General features: G+C 46.1%; 1 protein-coding gene across 4 annotated transcripts in view; it reads right to left on the bottom strand.

Moving 5' to 3' along the window:
- KCNT2 (potassium sodium-activated channel subfamily T member 2) overlaps positions 1-16,313 on the bottom strand; it is a 391,255-nt gene that overhangs the window by 41,163 nt on the left and 333,779 nt on the right. For 3 of the 4 annotated variants that reach the window (XM_075616937.1, XM_075616935.1, XM_075616936.1), the window contains exon 20: positions 2,649-2,783. In XM_075616937.1, the coding sequence (XP_075473052.1) occupies positions 2,649-2,783 (135 nt within the window). Of the gene's footprint in view, positions 1-2,648; positions 2,784-9,677; positions 9,750-16,313 lie in introns of all 4 variants that reach the window. The other variant, XM_075616938.1, reaches the window with a different exon arrangement.

The raw sequence follows: 16,313 nt of genomic DNA on the forward strand, positions 1-16,313 counted from the left end.
AGACAACAGCAGCCTGTAATATTGCTGTGGCAATGCAGCACAAATAGCCCAGGTTATTGAGGGACAGGGCAATAATAAACAATGGCATTAACAGCTATAAATCATATATATGTGATTTGCTGCAGGGCTGCAGTCCAAATTCAGCAGTAAATAATAAAGTTTCCGGTGGAGGGTAAATTATATTAAGCCTGTGGTAATGGAAAAATTATTCCTAAAAGCTGCCACCCATATAAGAAATGATACACAATTATCAAGGGCACAAACAGTATAAATGTATGTGTGGGTCTGTGTGCTGTACAAATCTATGTATAGGCCAATTAGCCTGTGTGCAGACAATGTACAATATCTTTGTCTTTGTGTATCGGTGTTTTAATGTGAGTTAGTTATTTATTCTGCAGTGGCGATAAGGAGGCAAGAAAAAATATAAATGTAATATGTTGTAATGTTATCAAATATCACAGGCTGTTCATGGGACTCCCATGTCATTAAATTTCATGTTGTTATAATAGGACAATGGTGTGCATTTGTTAGGCCTGGGGGGGCGGGGGGGGGGTTGAACCTGCAACCTCGGTTACTCAGGGCAGTAGCACTTTCAGCGAGCCAGATTAATACCTGGACAGTCCCATCGCTTCGGTGTGGCTTTAAGCTGCTGCTGATTGACTCCGCTGATCCAGATTAGCCCTCACTTGACACATCCCCGTTTCCTATTATAGGCCAGCTAGACCCTTACCCAACTAACCACTCTACCTGTCGACTGCCTCCCTCGACCCATGCCCACCTAACCACTACCTGCTGACTGCCTGCCTCAACCCATGTCCATCTAACCACTACCTGCTGACCGCCTGCCTCAAACCGTAGCCGCCAAACCACTCTCCCTGCCTGCCACCTGGATTGACTCATGCCTGCCTGATGACTCTACCTGCCTGTCTTGATCAGGGCCTCTCTGACCCTGCATCATCCTGTTGCTCATTACCAGGCACTACCAAGTCTTGCAACAGCCACTAGAATCTACCTGTCTGAATAGAGCCCACAGCAACGGGACTGCCAGCGTTATACCTCCATCTAGCCCAAATGGGACATCTAAAAAAAGTGGAGAAACTGGGGCGCTGCTTTAAAGAAAATGCTACACTGTCACAAACAGTATGAGTGAACAGGCATGTCGGGCGGTGAACGAGAGGAAGCGACCGAACGTATTAAAATATACAGGCCAGAACTCTCGCTGCTGCTCAGCTGAAAGAGGGTCTTTCCAGGATCCTCAGAATGCAAACAGGTCAACAGCGAGCGCACATAAAACAAAAAGAGAATGATGAACAATGAATTGTACGTTGACTTTCTCTAAATGAATTGATCATGAAATCTGGGGTGGAGACATGTGAACTTAATGTATATCAAAATGATAATCAGCACTCACACGGCCGTATGTGAGTGACAATCACATCTGTTGCAGAATAAAACTGTTCTAGAATGGCATTAACTCCTGTTCCTGATTGAGCGCCTTCACGTCAATGCCAGGGTGCCCTCAGACAAAAGATGAGATGGAAACAGCATGTATCGATCTCACATGCAGAAGTATTCACAATGAAGTGAATAAGGGTGGTGAGGGGTATAGATATATAATAAATAGTATTCACTCACATGGGTTAATGTGAGTGCCCTCCTATCTCAAGGTTGATGGTGACCCACAATGTGCTCGTCTCACACACATAAAAATCCATAAAACTGTGCGCCTTGGGTTGCTATCTTCCGGGTTCCTGCTGTGATGTTGTTTCTTCCACGTCCGGAGGTGCTTGCAGGAGGTTCCGGTGAGCTATGGTGGATTTTGTAAATCTGTAGGGAAGTGAATAGCTTTTCTAATCCGAAGCTGACTTCCTGTATAGGTGGCCATCTTGGTGCACCCGGTGAAGTCAGGAAGCATCTATGTTGGTGTCAGCGAATCCTCACACCATTCACTTCCCTACAGATTTACAAAAGCCACCGTAGCTCACCGGAACCTCCTGCAAGCACCCCCGGACGCGGAGGAAACAACATCACAGCAGGAACCCGGAAGATAGCAACCCAAGGCGCACAGTTTTATGGATTTTTATGTGTGTGAGACGAGCACATTGTGGGTCACCATCAACCTTGAGATAGGAGGGCACTCACATTAGCCCATGTGATTGAATATTATTTATTATATATCTATACCCCTCACCACCCTTATTCACTTCATTGTGAATACTTCTGCATGTGAGATCGATACATGCTGTTTCCATCTCATCTTTTGTCTGAGGGCACCCTGGCATTGACGTGAAGGCGCTCAATCAGGAACAGGAGTTAATGCCATTCTAGAACAGTTTTATTCTGCAACAGATGTGATTGTCACTCACATACGGCCGTGTGAGTGCTGATTATCATTTTGATATACATTAAGTTCACATGTCTCCACCCCAGATTTCATGATCAATTCATTTAGAGAAAGTCAACATACAATTAATTGTTCATCCTTCTCTTTTTGTTTTATGTGCGCTCGCTGTTGACCTGTTTGCATCCTGAGGATCCTGGAAAGACCCTCTGGTTAGGGTACTCAGAAAGTGTTGAGTAACAAAAGTCCAGAGTCTGAATAAGACACAGGCATCTCAAACTTAAAATGAATATTATAATCAGCTTACCTGAAGAGTGTCTGCACATTAACTATTGTTTTGGCGTCTGCCATGTAATCTTCTTCTGCACTCATGGTACTTTCCTTGTCTACAACAACCATGTTGGCTGCGAAGGTTACTCCACACCTTAGCAAGTCATCTAGGCTTTTGGAAACACAAAGGCAGTTTAGGTCTTTGTGTCATGGGTGGATAGTGTAATGTATCTAAACCAGCATATCATGTTTGGGAACCACCATTGAAAATAAGCAGATACAGCATAGAATTAAGAAAATATAATATTCATGATTTTGTTTGAGTTTGGCACCAATCATGCCCATGTGACTTCATTCTTCTTATATGTAGAGCAGAGACACCCAATACATATTTTAATCCCCACCAATTCTTACACAATCCCCACTTTGTTCGGTAGGAGCATACCTCAAACAAAATCATTCTTATAGACCACTGTTACAGAATATCGCTGCAGGAGGCATTGAGGATTGATAAAAAGGCAGACTAATAAATATAATAATGTCCACTCTAAATTCAGACAAGGAACTTCTGTATTAATATGTAATATAACACTAAGCGACTGTATGAATCATGTGATGGGATAAAATGAACAAACATTATGGGCAGGCACTTTATCGGTTGCAAATTACTTTGGACAATAAAATGTATGAACCTGCTGCACTTTTCAAACTACAGTGTTTCTATATTATTCCACCATCAGCTTCTCCTGATATAAATCACCATACTATGCAGCAGAGCGTCTCCCGCTGTTAGTATGTGGGTGTTTGGAGTAGCTTATGGAGTATTAGTAGTAAACAGATTGGGTAACCAGTTGGTTTGGAAGACTGTTACAATGTATTTCCAAATAACATTTCAACATTCGAAAATGCAATCAGCCGGTTGTGTTTGGTCTATTCGTTTGACCTTTTTTCTGTTGGAGGTGTGGAACATGAAATGCGTCTTCAGGTGAAAAATACCTAAGCAATTGCGATAAATCAACTAACTTAACTTCAGTTAAATGGTCAAGTACTGCAATGAGATGAGTTGATGCACATATGAACTGTAGTACTCCCACCCTATACCACGTTAGATAAAGCCACTAACAATTAGCAGGCTAGGTGGCAAAAAGCTGCAGAACTCATTTGAATAAATAACCTCATTGCCAATAAAACACTTTCCGCCATAGAGAGTCAGGGCACAAAGGAAAGGGGACACACACCCCATGAAGTTCTCCAGAGTGGAATCACAGATACCTGAAATAATGCAGGTCAGCGGGCTGCGTTTTCTGATTAAGCAACCTAGTAAAGCTACCAGCATCCTCCAGGTCAGTCAGTCCAGGTTATACAATGGGAGGGAAACCAGGCATGCAACACAAATATTAAGGGCACATAATTCCTCCCCTGTGTAGTACAGATAGGAACATATGAGTACATAGCATCTCTAAAAAATAGGCACAGGTACTCTGAACCATTTAGGCATTCACTACCGATAAATAAACGAAGGATTCAGATGAGTGCTCCTTGTTAATTGACCTACAGTACAAAGTTGCAGACACTTGATTGCAGTAGCACCTCCAATGTTGTCCTCAATTTGTGAGGTGCTTTCCTTTATGACTTGAAGGCAACCACATACCTAAGGTGTCTGCATAGGTGTATTAAACACTTTACAGAGTTTTCTCAGTCAAAATACTGGGCATGGACATGCACATAAGATTAGGGCCCTATTCACTAAGCAGTGCTACTTCCAGCACTTCTCCATATGCATGGCCTTGTATGGCCCAATCAAGTTAAAGGGCTGTCAGGTATCATCCAACATAGAAGGTGACTTATGCAGAAACACTTCTTAGTAGACATGGCCCTTTAAGGCTTGCATGGGGTCATAGGGTGTCTATTGGAACTTCCTAACGTGTTAATCTACATGTACAGTACACACTCAAAGTATTGATAGCAACAGCTTAAACCCAGTGTGGTGTTTTAGAGCAGGGGTGGCCAACTCCAGTCCTCAAGGGCCACCAACAGGTCAGGCTTTCAATATATCCCTGCTTCAGCACAGATGGTTAAATCAATGAATCAGTCTTTGACAGCACACATGTGCTGAAGCATGGATATCCTGAAACCCTGACCGGTTGGTGGCCCTTGAGGATTGGAGTTGACAATCCTTGGCTTAAACTCTAGGTTTAATGGAGTGTTTCCAAAGCTCTTCAAGTACACCCCGACCAGACCAGATTTGGAGAATAATCAATACATTTCCAATCCCTTCTTTAAAATGAATGTGGGACCAGCTGGTTATCCCTAAAACATGACCTGGCTGTACTGTACAGAGGAGAGTCAGCTGAGAAACCTGGCTATATCCCAATTAAGAAAGGCTGTAATCTAAAAGTTTTCATTGAAGCAAATAAGTGTTTAAAATATCGAGACACGATAAATCATCCCAGTGATGGACTTCATGGTCTCTCTCTGTGTGCTGCCATGTTCAGTGTCTCTCTCTGTGTACCGCCATGTTCAGCCTCCTGTGTCTCACCATGTACAGTGTTCTGCGTCTCTCTGTGTACCGCCATGTTCCGCCTCCTGTGTCTCACCATGTACAGTGTTCTGCGTCTCTCTGTGTGCCGCCATGTTCAGCCTCCTGTGTCTCTCTGTGTGCCGCCATGTTCAGCCTCCTGTGTCTCTCTGTGTGCCACCATGTTCAGTGTCTCTCTGTATGCCACCATGTTCTATGTTCCTCTGTGTGCCGCCATGTCCAGTGTTCTGTGTCTGTGTGTGCCGCCATGTCCAGTGTTCTGTGTCTGTGTGTGCCGCCATGTTCAGTGTTCTGTGTCTGTGTGTGCCGCCATGTTCAGTGTTCTGCGTCTCTCTGTGTGCCCCCATGTTCAGTGTTCTGTCTCTCTCTGTGTGCTGCCATGTTCAGTGTCCTGTGTCTCCCTGTGTGCTGCCATGTTCAGTGTCTCTGTGTGTGCCGTCATGTTAATAATAGCATGTTCTTGTATAGCGCTGCTAGTTTTACGTAGCGCTTTACAGAGAGACATTTTGCAGACACAGGTCCCTCCCCCGTGGAGCTTACTCTCTATGTTTTTGGTGCCTGACGCACAGGGAGATAAAGTGACTTGCCCAAGGTCACAAGGAGCCGACACCGGGAATTGAACCAGGCTCCCCTGCTTCATACTCAGTGCCAGTCAGTGTCTTTACTCACTGAGCCACTCCTTCTCTGTTCAGTGTCTGTGTCTCTGTATGCCGCCATGTTCAGTGTTCTGCGTCTCTCTGTGTGCCACCATGTTCAGTGTTCTGCGTCTCTCTGTGTGCCGCCATGTTCAGTGTCCTCTCTCTCTTTGTGTGTTGCCATGTTCAGTGTCGTGTGTCTCTGTGTGCCGCCATGTTCAGTGTTCTGTGTCTCTCTGTGTGCCGCCATGTTCAGTGTTCTGTATCTCTCTGTGTGCTGCCATGTTCAGTGTCCTGTGTCTCTGTGTGCTGCCATGTTCAGTGTCCTGTGTCTTTGTGTGCCGCCATGTTCAGAGTTCTGTGTCTCTCTGCGTGCCGCCATGTTCAGTGTTCTGTGTCTCTGTGTTTGCCGCCATGTTCAATGTTCCACGTCTCTCTGTGTGCCGCCATGTTCAGTGTTCTGTATCTCTCTGTGTGCTGCCATGTTCAGTGTCCTGTGTCTCTGTGTGCTGCCATGTTCAGTGTTCTGTGTCTTTCTGTGTGCCGCCATGTTCAGTGTTCTGCGTCTCTCTGTGTGCCGCCATGTTCAGTGTTCTGTGTCTCTGTGTGTGCCGCCATGTTCAGTGTTCTGCGTCTCTCTGTGTGTCGCCATGTTCTGTGTCTCTGTGTGCCGCCATGTTCTGTGTCTCTGTGTCTCTGTGTGCTGCCATGTTCAGTGTCCTGTGTCTTTGTGTGCCGCCATGTTCAGAGTTCTGTGTCTCTCTGCGTGCCGCCATGTTCAGTGTTCTGTGTCTCTGTGTTTGCCGCCATGTTCAATGTTCCACGTCTCTCTGTGTGCCGCCATGTTCAGTGTTCTGTATCTCTCTGTGTGCCGCCATGTTCAGTGTCCTGTGTCTCTGTGTGCTGCCATGTTCAGTGTTCTGTGTCTCTCTATGTGCCGCCATGTTCAGTGTTCTGCGTCTCTCTGTGTGTCGCCATGTTCAGTGTTCTGTGTCCCGCCATGTTCAGTGTTTTGTGTCTCTCTGTGTGCCGCCATGTTCAGTGTTCTGTGTCTCTCTGTGTGTGATGCCATGTTTAGTGTTCTGTTTTTCTCTGTGTGCCGCCATGTTCAGTGTCCCTGTGTGCCGCCATGTTCAGTGTTCTGTGTGCCGCCATGTTCTGTGTCTCTGTGTGCTGCCATGTTCAGTGTTCTGCGTCTCTCTGTGTGTCGCCATGTTCAGTGTTCTGTGTCTCTCTGTGTGCTGCCATGTTAAGTGTTCTGCGTCTCTCTGTGTGCCGCCATGTTCAGTGTTCTGCGTCTCTGTGTGCCGCCATGTTCTGTGTCTCTCTGTGTGTGCCGCTATGTTCAGTGTTCTGTGTCTCTCTGTGTGCCGTCATGTTCAGTATTCTGCGTCTCTCTGTGTGCCGCCATGTTCAGTGTCTTGTGTCTCTCTGTGTGCCGCCATGTTCAGTGTTCTGTCTCTCTGTGTGCCGCCATGTTCAGTGTCTTGTGTCTCTCTGTGTGCCGCCATGTTCAGTATTCTGCGTCTCTCTGTGTGCCGCCATGTTCAGTGTCTTGTGTCTCTCTGTGTGCCGCCATGTTCAGTATTCTGCGTCTCTCTGTGTGCCGCCATGTTCAGTGTCTTGTGTCTCTCTGTGTGCCACCATGTTCAGTGTTCTGTCTCTCTGTGTGCCGCCATGTTCAGTGTCCCTGTGTGTGCCATCATGTTCAGTGTCCTGTGTCTCTCTGTGTGCCGCCATGCTCAGTGTCCTGCATCCCTCTGTGTGCTGCCATGTGCAGTGTTCTGCGTCTCTCTGTGTGCCGCCATGTTCAGTGTCCTGTGTCTCTCTGTGTGCCGCCATGTTCAGTGTCCTGCGTCCCTCTGTGTGCTGCCATGTTCAGTGTCCTGTATCTCTCTGTGTGCCGCCATGTTCAGTGTCCTGCGTCCCTCTGTGTGCTGCCATGTTCAGTGTTCTGTCTCTCTGCGTGCCGCCATGTTCAGCGTTCTGTGTCTCTCTGTGTGCTGCCATGTTCAGTGTTCTGTGTCTCTCTGTGTGCTGCTATGTTCAGTGTCCTGTGTCTCTCTGTGTGCCGCCATGTTCAGTGTCCTTTGTCTCTCTGTGTGCTGCCATGTTCAGTGTTCTGCGTCCCTCTGTGTGCCGCCATGTTCAGCGTTCTGTGTCTCTCTGTGTCTCCATGTTCAGTGTTCTGCGTCTCTCTGTGTGCCGCCATGTTCAGTGTTCTGTGTCTCTTTGTGCCGCCATGTTCAGTGTCCTGCATCTCTCTGTGCTGCCGCCATGTTCAGTGTCCTGCGTCTCTCTGTGTGCCGCCATGTTCAGTGTTCTGTGTCTGTGTGCCGCCATGTTCAGTGTTCTGCGTCTCTCTGTGTCTCCATGTTCAGTGTTCTGCGTCTCTCTGTGTGCCGCCATGTTCAGTGTTCTGTGTCTCTTTGTGCCGCCATGTTCAGTGTCCTGCATCTCTCTGTGCTGCCGCCATGTTCAGTGTCCTGCGTCTCTCTGTGTGCCGCCATGTTCAGTGTTCTGCGTCTCCCGGTGTGCCACCATGTTCAGTGTCCTGCATCTCTCTGTGTGCCGCCATGTTCAGTGTTCTGTGTCTCTCTGTGTGCCACCATGTTCAGTGTTCTGCGTCTCTCTGTGTGCCGCCATGTTCAGTGTTCTGCGTCTCTCTGTGTGCCGCCATGTTCAGTGTTCTCTGTCTCTCTGTGTGCCGCCATGTTCAGTGTTCTGTATCTCTCTGTGTGCCGCCATGTTCTGTGTCCTGTATCTCTCTACCATCCAGGTGTCTCCTCCTCTGGAGCCTTAATAGCTTTGCCGGTGACGGGGACTGTTTGGGGACAGCAGAAGATGGTGATTAAAACCATGTGATTTTTACATAAACATGTAGCCAGACTTATTTTCCACCACTGCTGGAGAGAACTGTGGGAACATAACCATGGCAGTGTGGCTTAATGCTGAAGGGCCCAATAGACATGAATGGTGCGCCATTTTGTTTTTTATTGCCATGGCTCTGGGGAAGGTACGGCGAGTCTTGCTACATTTGTAAACTTTTCATTTGAGACTAAAAAAGGTTGTTTTTTGAGGGGCAATGATGTACCCCCAGTTTTAGTACTGTATTCTGCCGGATCATGTTGTGTACATTGTATCTTGTCACACGGAGAGTTGAAAGTTAAATGAAATGATATTGTTGCCTATGGGCCTTATTCTATAAAGTGAGATAGTTCTGATCACTGCACGGAAAGCCTCATTGAAGTCAATTTGGCTTTCTTATAGAATAAGGGCCTATGTTACCTAAACTTCCTCTGCCATTACTGACATGAATCAAGTCAAAAGTGGTGCAATATGGGGGCAAAAAGCTGCACAACACAGTATGTTTCATAGAAAGAAATCTCATTGCAATGGATGGGATTTTTTTCTTTGATACATTTAGAGCAATGATTTTGTCCCTCAATTTACTCACTTTTCCCTTGATACATATGCCCCAATGTCATTTAAAAAAGGAATAAGACGAGAGCGTTGAAATGTTTATGGTGTAGCCTGCCTTTATAGTTAAACTTGAGCGAGTTCCTCTGTTCAACCAGGGGTGGGCAACTCCACTCCTCAAGGGCCATCAACAGGTCAGGTTTTCAGGATATCGCTGCTTCAGTGCAGGTGGTGCAGTCTTCAAACTCAGCCACTGATTAAGCCAGCTGTGCTGAAGCAGGGAAACATGAGCTGCTGGTGGCCCTTGAGGACTGGAGTTGTCCACCCATGGTGTAGGTGATCTGATAATTTGGTGATAACTTTGCTTAGAATTGCGGCCAATAAACACACAGATATCATGCATCACAATGTACAATATACACAGACGCACAGAACTACAACGATTAATAGGTGAAAGTTGATTTTTACCTACTTGTCAATACAGCCCACCATATAGTGAACCATTGGAAACCAACAGATTGCATCCAGAAAATGCATATCTGGCCTAAGCACAAAGATGACAAGAAGCAATGACAATCACAGAAGAGAAAAACATGTCGAAGGGTTAACTTACGAAATGAGGAATACTAAACTCACAATGGTGCTTTTGTATATATATATATATATAAGTACAGTGCCTACTGCACCTGCTATTACATCATTCACCAAGCACTACACATTGCAGAAACGTTCCATAGAGAGATACTGTGGTACTATAGAATTGAAATGAAATGTACACACCAGGAGTACCAGTACTTATCTATATACAAAAGAACACCTGCAAATGCTGAACCTTCTCAATGAAACATGATTGAACCAGTAAGACTTTTCTCCTTTTTACTAGTAAAGGAGAAATATTGTACAAACGTTTCTTCAAGGAGATCAAATGATGGTCCGAAGTTTTCGAGGTTTGTGATGTCTAGATGGTTACCGCACTTCACTGCTTGTTTTTTTAATGCTCTTTGACCACGGGTTGGACAAAGAAAAATAAAAGGGGAAATCTTTGTAGCACATCATTTTGGTTTTAAATTCAAATGTGGACCAGTAGGTTTGTGGGTAAAGTAGAGGTATTTGGGGAACTGCCCACCCTCTAATACTATCACGCTTGATCACAGTACTGTATATATTATTTTGTCACTCGGAAAAAGATGCAATTTAATGTTAAATTGAATAAGGCCGTCTGATTCATTGTATCGGTTGAAATTCTATTGATTTCACTAAAGCTTTAGCTTAAATCCGTTTTTTGAGGATGTTATTATTATTATTATTATTATTACCAATAAACTCCGCGGGTTCTGCAACCCGTGGATGGTTTTGTAGAAGCCAATCCGCGGATTCAGCGATCCGTTCCGCCAATGGATTGCCGAATCCGCAGATTGGATTTTACAAATTCGCCGACAGTTGTACCCCAATGGTGGATTTTCAATGAATCCGCGCAGAATGAGACCGCCCGAATCCATTTGCGGATTTTACACCGAGAAACGGATTTTGGGGGATAACATCAGCTAAATGGATTTGGGCGGATTCGACCATCTCTAGACGCGATCCTGTTACGGGAGGTTCCATGTTTCTGAATGGAACCCCGGCGGCGTTCATCCTTCCGGGCCGCAACCAGTGTCACCGCGGCTACGAAAAGGGCACGGTTTCTACATTTGTACATTGCCCTTTAAAATGATCTAAAGAAAGACGCTCTTGTGCATTTCCTGAGACCGGCAGTACAGAACCCTGTAATATATTCTGGTTCTCTGTCTCATAATCGTACATCACATTGTAAATGTAATTACAGTAAATGACTAATGTATCCTAAAATATGTCATAACAGAATTGCCCATTATACTGTCACATTCATCCAACAACTACCTGCAGTAACCATTTGCCTAATTACTGTACATAGCTATTGTGCGGTGCACAGACGCTCAAGCACCTACAGCAGAATCCCAATTACCCCTCTGATTTTTAATATACCCCAAGAGGGAAGCGGCAAAGCAAATAGTGTTTAAGCCCCGATAAACATCAGGCTGCAAACGCAAGGTCAGCACGTTTTATCTTGTATAGGAACGGATTGTAAAATAGCAGTGATAAGGAACAACGCTATTTATCAGCTTTGCACAGCAGTTTGCTAAGCAGAAATGTTGTTTTTAAAGGTGTAATATGACTTTCCTGAGTTGGGAAAGTAATAGTAACCTGTGAAGTTGCCTGTGGTCACAGGTTCTCTGGTGTATGTATGTATGTATTTATGTATGTATGTATGTATTGTGACAAACGGCTTACTCCGGGGCTCCGTCGTTTGTCCGGGACTGTTTAGAACACGGTCTTTTAGGGTAGGTTAAATGATGAGGCGTCACGTACTGTTCCTTTAAACAGGCTATGCCTGGTTTATTCAGTCCCAGGCACTGAGACTGCCACAGTGCATACAACAGAAAACAGATCAAAACAAAAGCTGCTCACCTGAGCGATAACTTAACTTAGATATCCCTGACTCAGGGTTGGAAGTGGCTTTTCCACTTCCAACATCAAAACACGGTACTTTTGCAGTCTTACACAAATGAACAGAAAGATTGAACCTGTTTGGGGAAGAGGCTTCTCCCCTCTGTAGTTTAGCAGCCTTCCAGCCTCCTGGCTCTTGTGGGGAGACCAGAGCAAACAGGAAATCAGTCTTTCATACCTGATTCCTAATTAGCATGACAGGTGACAGAAATCAGGCAGCAGACAAACTCTGGTCTGGATCTCTCATCCCTCAGTTCCAGCGCTTGCCAAACTGTGGGATGGAGTGTATGTATTATAAGGCTGCACTCCCAGGCCAAACAGGATAGAAACTGTCTAGTATCCTGGGAGCCCTATATACGGAATTTATTACCATCCCCTGGTTTCTGTCACATATCCTCCCCCCCAGCTCAGACCTCGAGGGATGAGCGACCATGGATATTAGGGAGTGCATCCTTGACAACCCGTCAGCATTGCCATGTTTGTGCCCTGACCTGTGTTCCACAGAAAATTTAAAGGGTTGTAGGCTTAGGAACCACCTGGTCACTCTAGCATTCTTTTCCCTGTTTTGACACATCCAGGTAAGGGGTGCATGATCTGTGACCAACCGGAATTTTCTCCCCAACAGGTAGTATTTGAGCGTCTCTACAGCCCACTTTATTGCGAGACACTCTTTCTCTACTATGGAGTAATTTTTCTCCTGGGGATTTAGTTTCCTACTTAAATAAAGGATGGGGTGCTCCTCACCTTGAGACTCCTGGGAGAGTACCGCCCCCAGCCCTACCTCAGATGCGTCGGTTTGGACTACGAACTCTTTGGAGAAGTCAGGTGTGACCAACACTGGTTGGGCACAGAGAGCTTCTTTCAGGCTTCTAAAGGCCTGTTCGGTTTCGGGGGACCACTTTACCATTAGCGGTCCTCTTGCTTTTGTGAGGTCAGTTAGTGGGGTTGCCTTAGTTGCAAAATTGGGAATAAACCTTCTATAGTACCCAATTAACCCCAAAAAGGTCCTTACTTGTTTTTTTGTAACTGGCCTTGGCCAATTTTGTATCGCCTCCACTTTGAGTGTTTGGGGTTTGAGTAAACCTCTGCCAATAGAATATCCCAGATACTTGGCCTCCTCCAGACCAATAGTGCATTTAGCGGGGTTAGCAGTTAGTCCAGCAGACCGGACTGCGTCAAGCACAGCTTGGACCTTTGGAAGGTGGGATTGCCAATCTTCACTATGGATTACCACATCATCCAGGTAGGCGGCAGCATACCGAGCATGTGGTTTTAAAATTTTATCCATCATTCTTTGGAATGTGGCGGGAGCTCCATGTAAGCCAAAAGGCAACACCTTATACTGAAAGAGGCCGTCTGGGGTTGAGAAGGCTGTCTTTTCTTTTGCCCTTTCTGTGAGGGGAACCTGCCAGTACCCTTTTGTTAGGTCTAGGGTTGTGAGATATCGGGCTTTGCCCAGTCTCTCTACAAGTTAATCTACCCTGGGCATAGGATAAGTATCAAATTTTGACACCGCGTTTAGTTTCCGGTAGTCATTACAAAACCTTGTTGTACCATCTGGCTTTGGGACTAAGACTATAGGGCTGTTCCACCCACTTTGGGATTCCTCAATTACACCTAGTTTTAGCATTTTTTTAACCTCTAAACTTATAGCCTTTCTTTTGGCCTCTGGGATTCGGTACGGTTTAAGGTTAACTCGGACCCCCGGTTCAGAGACTAGGTCATGTTCAATTACGCTAGTTCTACCTGGCCGTATAGAGAAGATTTCTTTGTTTCTTTTCACTAAATTCTGAACCTCTCGTTTCTGATGAACAGACAGGGTTTCAGCTATGCTAACCTCTGGGTCAGTTTCTTGATTCTCTGACGGACCTGGGGGTACTAGGGTTAACAAGACTTCTCTATCTTTCCAGGGCTTGAGTAGGTTTATATGGTAAATTTGCTCAGGTTTCCTCCTACCTGGCTGTCTTACCTTATAATTTACTTCTCCCACTCTTTCCAAGACCTCATATGGCCCATGCCATTTAGCAAGGAATTTACTCTCCACGGTGGGAACCAGAACTAGTACCCTATCACCTGGAGAAAAAATTCTGACCCTAGCACCCTTATTATATGTATTCCTCTGTGCTTCTTGAGCTTTCTCCATGTGTTCCCTCACTATGGGTAGGACTGCAGCAATGCGGTCCTGCATCTGGGCAACATGCTCTATTACACTTCTGTAAGGGGTAACCTCGTGTTCCCAAGTCTCTTTGGCTATATCCAGTAAGCCCCTTGGGTGTCGGCCATACAATAGTTCAAACGGGGAGAAGCCAGTGGATGATTGGGGAACTTCCCTAATGGCAAATAACAGGTACGGTAACAAACAATCCCAGTTTTTCCCATCTTTATCAACCGCCCGCCGTAACATGCTCTTTAAGGTTTTATTGAACCTTTCCACTAAACCATCTGTTTGTGGATGATAGACTGAGGTTCTGAGATGCTTGATTTTTAGGAGTTTACATAGCTCTTTCGTTACTTGGGACATAAATGGTGTTCCCTGGTCAGATAGAATCTCTTTAGGAATCCCGACCCGGGAAAACAGAACTACTAACTCTTTTGCTATGTTTTTAGCTGAGGTGCTACGTAGGGGAACTGCCTCCGGATATCGGGTGGCATAATCTAATATTACCAATATATGCTGATGTCCCCTAGCAGACTTTATTAGGGGTCCTACTAGATCCATAGCAATCCGGTCAAATGGTACCTCTATTATGGGAAGGGGTACCAATGGGCTGCGGTACGCCTTGAACGGGGCGGTGATCTGACATTCTGGGCATGAGGAACAATAATTCGTAATTTCTGCCAGAACCCCAGGCCAATAGAAGCTTCGGAGAACCTTTTCTTTTGTCTTTTCCACCACTAGGTGTCCCCCCAATGGATGACTATGTGCGAGGTGTAATACTACGTTACGGAATGTCCGTGGTACCAACAATTGTTTAGTTGTAACTGATTTCCTTTTATCAACCCGATATACTAGGTCGTTCTCTACCTCGAAGTAGGGGTAAGCAAGTGACCTATCTGGTTGGCCAGGAGTACTATTCTGGTCCCGTATATTTCCCCTTGCTACCGCTAATGTGGGGTCCTCCCACTGGGCCTTCTTAAAACTCCCAGGACTGACCTCTAAGTCAGCGAGGGTCTTATCCGGTTCTGGGGTGGTAAGTGTCTGCTCAACATCTTGATTTGGGGTATTCCCTACCAAAGTAGTGATGGGGAAGGGAATTTTACAGCACTCCTCCTTTTCCCCCTTCTTATTTGGGCCCTCGTCAACCTCCATTTCTGAAAAAGGGAAAGGATTTGTTTCTTCTAATACTTCGTTATGGTCCGCTATTGAACTCTGGGCGCTATTCTGAGCGGGGGACCACATTTTTAGAAAATGGGGAAAGTCGGTCCCTATTAACACATCATGTGCCAGTTTGGGTACAATACCCACCTTGAAATCTAAAGAACCAAACTCTGTTTCAAAAAAAACATCAACAGTGGAATATTCATGATTATCCCCATGTATACAACAAATTGCCACTCTTTGTGAACTGTTTCCCTGTTTCTTCTTAATGGGCAAGAGGTATTCGGACACTAGTGTGACCATGCTCCCAGAGTCAAGAAGTGCCTGAACCCTCTTACCATTAACCTTTACAAATGCCCACAGATGGTTATTCAAGGGGTCCTCTGGGCTAGGGCCCATACATTGGGACAACAGCGAATAAGGTTCCACGCTGTTGCATTGCATGGGCTCATCATTTAGTGGGCAGATTTTTGCTGTGTGGCCCCTCTCATGACAATTTACACATTTAGGTACATAGTTTGTGTCCCACTTAGAGCCTTTTCCCGGCTCCCCATGTTGGCTATTGCCCTTAGTGTGCGAACCACTGTTGCTGGTGCTGCGTGAAGGTGGTCGCCGCTCTTCAGCGCCCCTTAACCCCGGTACCCTTTTACCGTCTCTGGAAGAGTCCTGGAACCTCGGGTAGTGGGGTTGCTCCACGACTGTGGGTTGCGGGTGCTCTTCTGCTGCATTGTACCTTTCTACGAGGGCCACAAGCTCATCCGCATTGTGGGGGTCACTCCGACTGACCCAACGGCGTAAGGCAGAGGGAAGTTTCCTCAAGAACTGGTCCATGACCAACCGTTCCACGATGTGGCTGGCTGAGTTGATCTCGGGTTGTAGCCACTTCCGGGCGAGGTGGATGAGGTCATACATCTGGCTTCGGGTGGCTTTATCCATCGTGAAGGACCATGCGTGAAACCTTTGGGCGCGAACAGCCGTGGTTACGCCGAGGCGGGCGAGGATCTCGAACTTCAATTTTGCATAGACGTTAGCTTCGGCTGGCTCTAGATCAAAGTAAGCCTTCTGGGGTTCGCCGCTTAGGAAGGGTGCGATTAGACCAGCCCACTCAGCTTCTGGCAATCCCTCTCTCTGTGCCGTGCGTTCAAACGTGAGAAGATAGGCTTCCACATCATCCGAGGGTCCCATCTTCTGAAGGTAGTGGCTTGCCCTGGTCATTTTCGGTACTGGGGCTGCCGCTGCCAGTGGAAGGTTACTGATAGTCCC

Source organism: Ascaphus truei, chromosome 10, assembly GCF_040206685.1.
Source record: "Ascaphus truei isolate aAscTru1 chromosome 10, aAscTru1.hap1, whole genome shotgun sequence".
NCBI lineage: Eukaryota > Metazoa > Chordata > Amphibia > Anura > Ascaphidae > Ascaphus > Ascaphus truei.